A 10,913-nucleotide genomic window follows, 5' to 3' on the forward strand; every position below is an offset into this window, starting at 1 on the left:
GAATAATAAAAATTCCTACATTCACCTTAGCAATTTCAAGAGCCGAGAAGTCATCGCAATTTGTGATGGTTGTAGTCACTATGATGGCAATATTATTTTTGGAATCTTAATATTTTGAATCAATGTAAGTAGGCCTACCTTCTCCGTCTTTAAATAGCCCGAGCCCCACCACTTACTTTTATATATCTATATATATATATATAATAAGTTGGTTGCAACAAACTTAGATTAATGAGGCCCATTATGGGGGAGATGGGAAAATGATACTGAGACTAAGCCGCCTTCATATCGAACTAACACTTCAAAATAGGGAGTGGGTTAGTGACTTCGTTCTTAAGACTGACATAAATTCATTTTCCTAAATTTATGTATTTTTATTTACTAATATTTTTTTCATGCAGTTGGTCCTAAGGTCTTTAATGCCCTTACACTAGTGTTAGAGGACAATGCTCCAGAGGACTTTTTTTAAGAAAAAGACTAGTGTACAAATTATTAAATATTAATAGACTAGATCCATTTTATTCCTTGATATACCAAAACATCAAGAGGGATAATATAGAGGACAATGCTCCAGAGGACTTTTTTTAAGAAAAAGACTAGTGTACAAATTATTAAATATTAATAGACTAGATCCATTTTATTCCTTGATATACCAAAACATCAAGAGGGATAATATCCTTCGAAATGAAAACATTTTTTATGATCCAAAAACTTATGGAAAGATTTAAGACATGTAAAAAGGCAACGAGAGATACAAAATTAGGTAGGTTATCACATACAAGTTCCTTTGCAACATTCCAGATAGAATATACCTATACAAGCAGTAGATCGCTAAAATAAAGCCAAAACTATCCACTTCTGATGCAAGACAATCAAACATAATTAGTAACAAAGAGAGGGAGGATGCTAACATATTAAGCATGAGAATTTGAATGGCAAATCTTTAGGCCCGTGCTATACAAATGTTGAGGATTGCAAACAAGGCAATGATAATGGGCAGATTTTCAAATAGAAGTACAGTAACATGAATTGCACAAAAATGCATCTCTTGGCACAATAATGAATGGAATCACAAACATTCCATGTAAAAAAGGGAGAAGAGAGATGAACTAAATAAGCTATATCACATAAGAATGCATTTCCAACCTTCCAAATGTAATATACCTACACAGACAACGTCACTCACACAAAGTGGAAAGTATCTAGTTAACATCCAAGACCATCAAGCAGAGAGAGAGGACGCTGAAACATAATTGCCAGAACTCGATTAACAATTCTTTAAGCCTATACGTTACCTTTGTTGACGACTGCAAACAAGGCAGTGGTGATGGGCAGATCTTGTAGTAGTAACATGAATTGTTACAAAACAATGTAATTACAAGAAACAAGAACCAATCAAGCTCATGAAAGGTTATAGATGAAGAAACCCAAATACAAAATTGTTCACAAAGAAATAGAATTCCTCTCCATAAAGCAACTTCATATCAATGTTTCTATCAACAATGAACTATAAAGCCTATAAAATAGAGAGAACAATTTTGTAGACAGCAGACAAGCTGAAGGGTAGCTATACTAGTAAAATTACACAACTCCAAACAAGAAAGCAAGCATAAGCATGATAAGATGGGTGAACAATAAAACAAACAGACAAAGCAAAATTGCTCGCAGATTGTACAATAAGATAGAAGTTGCAGTACAAGGACAGCCATAAATATCACGCCCTAAAGAGGAACTAGCTTGTGTTTTGATAGTTATAGTGTCAGACAGATTTTAATAACTTCAAAATCAAAGTGGAAGGACAAAACCTTGCAGAATATAATCATGGACAGGATTCAAATGAATGAAATAAATAAATTCCCCGCTACAGTGGCAACCAGTCATCCATACTCAATTGCATGAAATTGATATAAATAGAGGGAAATTTTTCTGCACTAGAATGGCAGCCAGTCCTGAATTGTTGACATCATATTTAAATGAATAAAGAAATAAGTTCTATTATTACAGTGCCAACCACCCTAAAGAACTCAACAGCATCAACTATCAAATGAATGAAGGAAATGCATTCCCCAAAGGACTGCTGTCAGGAACTCAATAGCATGCACCCTTTGACAAAGGGCATCAACTTCTGAAGAGTAATATTTATACCTCCCAACCTCTTAAGTTGGTTGCACGAGCCACACGTTCCAGTCCAAGTGAGAATGCCCCCATTCGTAGATCACAATCAAGTTTTTTACACATATCCTTGATGTCTGTGAAAGCCCTCATCATATATGTCCATAGTTCATTATTAATTTGAGGTTCATCCCACCTAAAACCTTGGATATTCTGCAATGAAAGAGACACAGAGTAAATTCACAATAACATTCTTGTGTGTGACATCAGCAGAGAGGTGTGACCAGTATAAATAAACAGAATTGTCCTTGGAATTACATCAAACAGGACTGCAAGAGAATGAATGCAATACTTCTCATCCTAGAAAGACCTATCCCAAGATTCACCTTGAGTGGGGAGAGTAAGAAAAACACCATGCAGCCTACCAAACTATTCCAAGTCACATAATATTTTATCATCTTCTAATTAACTGTCAGAAAACAGAAAGTTGTTCCCATCTTTAGTTACCTGAACCCACTCAAAATAGCTGACAATTACACCGCCAGCATTTGCATATATGTCTGGCAGTATAACAACTCCTTTCTTTGATAAAATCTGTACATTAAAAGCCTAAAATCCTTTAATTTTAATCTAACACTAAATTTAAGTATCTTTGAAATAGTAAAAGGAAAAAATAAATAAATCATCTTGATAAGAATCCAGCCTACCTCATCAGCCTCTGGATCTGTGGGATGATTTGCTGCTTCAACTATGAATTTAGCTCTCAATTCACTAGCATTTTCCCTGCGATGAACATCCACTTTCATTCAACATCTGTTTCAAATCTATCTTGCAGCAATAGTATATACTTCAACAGTCATGCATCTAAAACAGTAACTCAGTCAAAAGTATTTGGCATAGAAGTGTCTTTCCTCGTCTTCCATATTTGCTATATTTAAGGCAAAATTTAAATAAAAATTAACCTGTTAAGAACACCTCCCAGAGCAGCTGGAATTAGTACATCACATTCTTCATGTAACAAGCATTCTGGGTCAATCGCCTCTGCTTCTGTGAAGTCCTTAATATTACCATTTTCCTTTGAATATCTTATTATGCTAGGAATATCAAGACCACTGGTGTTCTTTAATGCACCTGTGATATCACTTATAGCCACGACCTTTCCACCTTTCTCATGGATGAGTTTTGCTGCCCAAGAACCCACGTTTCCAAAACCCTGAACAAGGAAAAATGGGTTTAAACCTCTTGCCAAAAACTAAATTATGATCTCTTCATAAGGCTGTCTCAGAGACAACTGAAAGAAATATGAATATAACTGTAAAAGTATAGGACAGGAGACCCTTTTTTGGAGCTCGAAAGGGGTTTTCTTTTTCTAGTCCATAACAGATCTTTAAGTGGGACCTCAAGACATCATTCCCAACTTACATGACACCATACAAATAAAATATATGGAATGGTAAACGACTATAAACATCTTCAAACCGACTAAACATAAAATGCTCAATTTTACAGAATTCGTGACCAATGCTTGCAACGTCTAATTTGGAAGCTCTTGAAGCTGGATAGCAGAGAGTGCTATGGTCTGATGATAAGAGTAATCAGAAATAAAGAAGAAAAAAGCACTTCAATATGAAGAAAACTAGTTTTTATAAATACAGTGATTATATGCATACACTATATAAAGGATTCAAGGAAATCTCTAGCTTTATGTGCTTCAGGGTGATTAGCATTTCCAGCATAGACAAAACTCATAGGAACAGGGAGACAGAGAAATGCTCTCAAACATACCTGGATGACAAAGCGTTGATCTCGAATGGGAATTCCATGTTCAGCTAACAAGGCTTCTGTGGCAATTACCACACCTCTGCCAGTTGCAGCATCCCTACCAAGGGAACCACCAAGATCCTATCATCATATGCACATGTCTGGAAAGTTAGAATTTGAATATATATTGAAAAGGGATTTTCAACCCCAAAGCCCATATACTTACAAGAGGTTTTCCAGTAACAACTGCAGGAGAATGACCGTGAAACTTGGAATATTCATCTAGAATCCATGCCATTGTCTGCCCCAAATAAAAAGGAAGTAATTAGAAAGATGTAAGCATGATGATATATTTCAAATCAATGTTAATTCTTTTGTGAATGCATGTAATTTGCTTGATTCACATTTTTATATTTGAAAAGCCATCACACAAAAAACAAAGTAAAAAAAGGCAGATGCATATTTGGAAGCATTCCCAATCCTGTCATAGCTCATACGCAATGAGCATACACATTCATAATGCTTGCCAAAAAAGAGTGGAATAATGATCAATATCCCAATAAACTAGCAAGATCAAAACAACGTTCAACCTACATTAGCTAGAGGCTAGGATAAATTAATGCAAGTTGAAGACCAGTTCCTAAGAAAAATTTGACAAATGATTCCTCAATGTAAGGAAAAAAATGTGGGGGAAATTAAAAACACCTCTGAAATTGAGCAGAGTTATGAAAAAACCTGAGAGTTAGTTCCCATGTCAGGCGCTGGAATATCCATGTTGATTCCAATCAAATGATGAATCTTCTGAGTAAAAACACGTGTAAGACGTTCTAACTCAGTTTTGCTCAAACTGGATGGTGAACATCCAATGCCACCCTTTGCACCTCCATATGGAATGTTTGCCACAGCAGTCTTCCATGTCATTAATTGAGCTAAGGCATTCACCTCATCTGGATCAACCTGCAAACCAACATCAAGAGATGAGTTATATATAAATGGAATTGATGTAGACAGTTAATCTTATTCTAGTCCTTTCATCAGCAGCAGGGATTCCAAATTACAAGAATTATTGAATGTTAATCTCTCTCAAAGCTTGTCAACATATTTACATTCTTTCCATTCAAAAACTAGCAATCTATTCGTTAGATTGGCCCTGACATTAGGTAAGACAGCATAACCTATTAAGTTTGAGAAATAAACTTGAAAAGTAAATGTCCTAGTAATGCAATTCCAAGTATAGCCATAACAGCAAAGTGCCTGGTATTATCAAAGACTTTTGGTTTTATCTACATTATTACATCCACATGTTTCCGTTTAACACTCCACCCACCATCAGAGAAGAGCAGTCACAAGATGACCAACAGTGCTTTGCAATAAAAAGCCTTAGAAAGGCTGATGTGAAGTATTGAGTACCATATGCCAAAGAATGTGTGAAGTAATAAACTTGTGTTTCAGTGCACGAAACAAGAACCGAGGTAGTTTACGAACCCCTCGTTTGTGTTAAATATTACAAAATGAGTAACAAACACACACATGTGCACCCTATGACCATAGAATTCTTCTGTTTTAGACAATCATCAGCAATTGCCAACTTACCTCCGGGTGGTAGCGTATTCCTCCCTTCATAGGTCCTCGAGCATTGTCATGCTGCACTCTATAGCCCACATATGATGCAATTGTGCCATCATCTTTTGGAATGGTACACTCAACCTGCATTGGGAGTAAGCAACCTCAAGAAATATAACATACAGTTTTCATGAAGAGTTTAAACAAGTGTATAGCCAATTCAAAACAATCTTAGTTATTCATATCCTTTGAGATGTGAGAGCTATGCATTATTACTTTTGTTTGACATGAGTAGGTTGGAGAAACTGGGTTGGTCCCTATCAGTTTGACATAAATGTTCGTTGCAAGAGGAAAATAGATCAATACTGAAAGATTTAAGATATATCATATAATGCAAAAAGGGTGCTTTGGATATAGGAAATAAATGCACTGTTGCTTCCTTCTGTACGCAATGGGAATAAGGAATACTTCTAGGACAAATATAAATTGCAAACTAAAGCCTTGCAGTTATTGTTTTTTTTGGATGCACCAAGTACTCACAGGTATCAAGAGCAAATAATTTACATATAGAATCTCAGGGTGAAGGGTTATTGAGGTTTGCCATTACACCAAAACCCGTAGGCATTAGTAAAATTTCAAACTTATAACACTATCTTGAATGGGCAGTCAGTCCCATGTTCCCAGGGTGACAGTTAGTCCACGTGATATATTCCCAAAGGTGTGGCAGTTAGTCCAACACCTGCAGTCCAATGTAACTAGGGGAATTGAACCTAGGCCAAGGTTCTAATACCATATTGAGGTTTGCCAATACGCCAAAACCCGCAGGCACTAGTAAACTTCCAAACCCATAACATTACCTTGAGTGGCTGGTTAGTACCATGTTCCCAGGGTGGCAGTCCATGTGATCGATTCCCAGAAGTGTGGCGATTCATCCAACAGGGGATGCACAGCTTCACAGGGGCAGTATATGACCTCCCACAGCACACCGTCATGATCATAAATTCAAAAGCGGTCAGTGCAGATCTCCCAAACGACAGTCAGGGTTGGGTGCTTTACATTCGATCCCATCCAGCTCAAAATCAAATCGACGACAGTGTCAGTATGATGCTTTCTTATATTGGACAAGACATCAGCAACAAGGAAGGACTCTGGATTGCAAAACCAAGATAAAAGGAAGGTCATGAACAGTCCGGTGGACGCATAAACAATCCAGGAAATGAAAAGATGTGCACAATTTACATCACAGTTGCTGAAAATAGGACAGGCTAAAAAGATGTGCACAATTTACATCACAGTTGCTGAAAATAGGACAGGCTAAAAAGATGTGCACAATTTACATCACAGTTGCTGAAAATAGGACAGGCTAGGAATAAAATCTAAGTGATGGCAGAGAATTCTTATGGGGTCTTGTTAATCATGCAAGCTAATTCACATAACGGGAAGTGTTTAACCTCAACAATGGCTCAGAAATCTTATGGGGGTTTTGTTAAGCATGCAAGCTAATTCATATAATGGAAAATGTTTAACCTAAACGATGACAAAGAATTCCTGTGGGGGTCTTGTTAATCATGCAAACTAATCCATATGATGGAAAGTGTTAAAATCGGAGAGGCTAGGAATCAAAACCAGGACCTGACCCTGCCTGGTGGGTGCTCTACACTGTGCTATTTAGCCTTCATGCCAGCCATCCATTAGCAAGGTATGGGTTGCTAACTCCAACACCCCCTCTCAAGCCACACTTCGGATCTCGCCTCCTAGCCACCCTGCCAATCAACCTCAACACCTGACTCCGATACCCTACCAATTTTGGACAAAAAGACTCCCCAAAATAATAAAATTGAGGAAGCCATGATTTCTGGAAGTTGAGTTGTAGAGATAATATGGGTTGTAGACATAATTGATGATTGAAAAAGATGGGCAGAATTCTGATAGCATAGGTGCACCTCGAACACAGTAGCTTAGCCAAAAGGGCTCCTGCACTTCAAAATTTCTCCTCCTACCCCACTACACCTCGCCTTCCCCACCGCCCCCCCGCCCCTTCAAAAAAAAATGGCAAGCTGACTGGCAAGATCCATGACAGGGAAGATCTGTGTGGGAAGTTATAAAGAAGTAAGGATGTATCATTAATTCCCCATTTAATCATAAAGCTACCATTAAAGACATATCAGTAGTTCTCCATTCAAGATAATGGCTATCTTTCAAAGTCCCTGCAGAGAAAGTAAATGATACAAATCAATAAAACATCACATACACCTAAACCAAACAGGAAGATGAAAATATAGCATATTCATGAAAGCAAACCAAAAAAAGTTAAAAATTCCTTGGACCTGCATTCTAACCCAACAAGGAAAAGTCATTCTCATCGCGCATTGATTACCTTAACTTCCCGAAATGGAATCAGTAAACTCTTTTCCAGCCTGGAATCTAAACCCAGCAATCTAGATGCCTGTCTGAAATTACGACTTGTTGCCGCCAGTGCATTCATGGCTCCAATCAAGTAAGTCCCTCTTCAGTAACGCTAAGTATCTGATTATTGGGTTTCTCTTTCACCCAAAACCAAAAATGATAGAATTCCCACTGCTTCACTCAAAAGAAAGCAAGAACCCGCTTCACAAACTGCAATTGATGAACAGTCATAAACAGAACAGGACTAAAATCTCAATCATGGACACAATTGGGCAAAATTTTTAGGAAAGACCAACAAATAAATATATTCTAAAACGGAACTAGGAACAGGCTATTCAAATACCGCGCGATAACAAAGAAAAAAAATCCAAAATTTGTCATGAAAGTATGCAAAAAGATCCGCTCCTTCGTACCTGGACTGCAATTTGAATTGTGGTTATGGAACGGAGCCGAGATTGAAGTGAATTTACTGTGAATTTGAATTTCCCAGTTCACTGTACCAGGACACTCAGGGTGTCAGGATGTCAAAATAATAGCTGTAGGTAGATACTCCGTGTTGAACGGGGAAGTCTTTAAATAACGAAATTGAATCCATGTTTATGGGTCAGCGGGGCCCTCGCGCGAGGTTTTGGGGAAGCTACGTCCTCGGCTCCCCGCGTACAAGATGACGTGGACAGTATATTCCACGCTATCGACCTACTAACGTCAATTCCCGTTGGTCTCTGATGACGTGGCAGGTTTGGATGTTTTTTTCTTGCAATGATTTTCTAAATTGAAGATGGGACTGTCTTCTGACACACATAGCCAACCAACCAGTGTGCATCTCATGGCACCGGATTGGTAGTTGTATCGTCATTTATTTCTAAAATTTGTAAAGAAATATTATTTTCGAAAATGTGGATATTCTGGGAAAATGTTTCCTTACAGCTGGTTTATTTTAGGGCAAACTATTAAATGTCGATATTTTTCGGAAAATCTGTTTCTTACACTGGATTTATGAGTTTGTGGTTGGAACCATTTAATATATGCATTAAAAATGCTAACTTTAATATGCTTCCTATAGGATATTTTTGGGTATATTTTGATAAGGCTGGTTATATTTTGATAAGGCATAATTTCAAATAGGGATTTTCTAAAATTTGAGTTTAAAATTGTTTAATCTGTATAATTAGAGTGCCTCAAGGAATTGTATTGCGTGATTTTGGTGAATTCTAGTTAAAAAGTTTATTTCGTTAGTCAAATTTTCATTTAGAATAATATATCTGAGTTGTTAGATTTATATGGGTTGAGTTTTTAGGGGTTTTAGGATTATGAATTGGTTTATGTATTTCAAGTAACATAATATAGTCATTTTACCAAGATTTTTATGAAGTTGTCTAACAAGGTGAAGGAATTTCCCAAACGGCCAAAAGTGGTCAGCATTCGGGCAAATTTAAAAAAAAAAATCTTGTAGAGACAGTGTTTGAATCGTGTTTTTGATGGTGGAAATGGATTCAGCACCATCAAAAACGTCTAGAACACTTAAAATTTTGAAGTTTAACAACTATAACTTGGATTTACAAAAATCCTTGCCGGATTTTCTCTAAATATAACTAGAATTTCTATAACTTTCCGGGCAACTCCTCCGCCTCGTTAGACTATAGACTATGCAGATTTTTATTGTCAAATTAGGATAAAAAGGTAACAATATGGAATAGATAGACTCTGTCTTTCAACTTATGTTCATATAACAATGTGGATGTATAAGATTGGCCATGGCTTATCAATAGGCCCATATATCGTGACAATTAAAGAGTGTCTAGATTTTTACAATTGTGTGTGGTTTGGCTTGGGTTTTTGTTATGTTTCAATGTTTAGCCTTCACGTTTGACAAAGCGTGTGTGTGTGTTAAGTGTTAATTGGTGGTTGTTGGCCTTGTGGTCATTTGCCTAAGGTCCCAATTCATTAGAATTACCTTCTTCAACCATAAATTAAAAGTTCATGTTTCATACCCAATACCCAGTTTAGTAAGCTCATAGTTTCATGATGAAGAGTGTTATCTTCAAGTAGCTTAGAGGCATTTATTAGCACTTTGGTAGCTCACTTTAGTCTAATAAGTCTATATCTCCGCTTTAATGGAGTAATGCATTTGTTTTATTTGTATGAGAATGGTGGTTTTATGGATGACTATTCATGTGTCATTTAATCATATATGCATGACATTTTATCCTATCCTCGTAAGCTTAGGCTTTCCTTAAAACCCTAAGAGTTCTATACAAAAGGGTTCATGAACTTAATGTTAGGTTTTCAAAAACTATTAAAGGCCTTTTGGTTTAGCCCATACTTGCATTCATCTTCATAAAGATATATTTTATTTGTTGTTTTCATTTGCTTCTTAGTGAGGTTTAATCTTTTCTTTCAAAGCCCTTATAGAGTAAGTTAGACTACAAGAAATACAAAATCAAAGCCAAGAAAATAAACCATTAACCCAAGAATGAGAGGTCAATAATATATAAAATATTAATCTAAGAAACAAGATTAAAGAGCTATAAGGAAAGCTAAAAAACAATTTGTTTGTTAATGGTTTGGAAGGTAAGTTGGATATCAAACTCATCAAACAGGAAATGGATGAGCTCATTCAGATAGACCATGATTGTAGCAAAAGAGCCTTGAACCTCATAATTTTAGTATAAAAGATAAGAAAGATGAGGTGTAAACACCTCCCCACCTTAATCTCGGTGGAAGATGTTCACTCGCTAATCCAACCTCCCTTATAACAGTTAGGGAGATGGGATAATAATAATGATTTTTTTGTCCTTAGAATTAGAAATAGGCATCATTGTTGTTTTTGTCTCGTCTTGATGAACCCAATGATATCAAATTTTTCCTCAATCCAACCTCTGGATTAGAATTTATGATCCTTTAAAATTATGACGAATATGAGGGTGTCATGTCATCAAATGAATCCATGTGGCCAATCCTCCTAGCGCCACGTGACAGGTTGTAATGAGATCCCAACCCACTCATTACCTGTCAGGTCCCAGATCCGCACCCTGTCTATAACTCTTGGTGCCCCTCCGTTAGTTTCATCT

General features: G+C 36.7%; 1 protein-coding gene across 7 annotated transcripts; it reads right to left on the reverse strand.

Moving 5' to 3' along the window:
- Window positions 1-1,816: 1,816 nt before the first annotated feature.
- LOC149252467 (glutamate dehydrogenase 1, mitochondrial-like) lies at window positions 1,817-8,405 on the reverse strand. 7 transcript variants are annotated; one of them, XM_089459707.1, is made up of 11 exons: window positions 8,256-8,405; window positions 7,814-8,052; window positions 7,588-7,643; window positions 5,467-5,580; window positions 4,609-4,830; window positions 4,100-4,174; window positions 3,898-4,014; window positions 3,075-3,325; window positions 2,820-2,895; window positions 2,620-2,721; window positions 1,817-2,325 (listed from the first exon to the last, which is right to left on the reverse strand). In XM_089459707.1, the coding sequence occupies exons 3-11, from the start codon at window positions 7,597-7,599 to the stop codon at window positions 2,140-2,142; spliced, it is 1,155 nt and encodes a 384-aa protein (XP_089315833.1). In that variant the 5' UTR covers window positions 7,600-7,643; window positions 7,814-8,052; window positions 8,256-8,405; the 3' UTR covers window positions 1,817-2,139. The 7 variants fall into 7 exon arrangements, with proteins under 7 accessions (XP_089315833.1, XP_089315832.1, XP_089315831.1 ...); XM_089459706.1 differs by lacking the exon at window positions 7,588-7,643 and having other exon boundaries at window positions 2,620-2,706; XM_089459705.1 differs by lacking the exon at window positions 7,588-7,643.
- Window positions 8,406-10,913: the final 2,508 nt, after the last annotated feature.

This window comes from Pinus tabuliformis, chromosome 7 (genome assembly GCF_031772625.1).
Source record: "Pinus tabuliformis cultivar Carrire ecotype Pingquan chromosome 7, CPIR1, whole genome shotgun sequence".
Lineage (NCBI taxonomy): Eukaryota > Viridiplantae > Streptophyta > Pinopsida > Pinales > Pinaceae > Pinus > Pinus tabuliformis.

Coding starts and splice junctions, on each gene's coding strand:
- LOC149252467 (XM_089459703.1), bottom strand. CDS start 6,434: ATGATCATGACGGTGTGCTGTGGGAGGTCATATACTGCCCCTGTGAAG. Junction 2,722..2,819: donor CAGATCCAGAGGCTGATGAG/GTAGGCTGGATT, acceptor AAAGGATTTTAG/GCTTTTAATGTACAGATTTT. Junction 2,326..2,619: donor GCTATTTTGAGTGGGTTCAG/GTAACTAAAGAT, acceptor CTTTCATTGCAG/AATATCCAAGGTTTTAGGTG.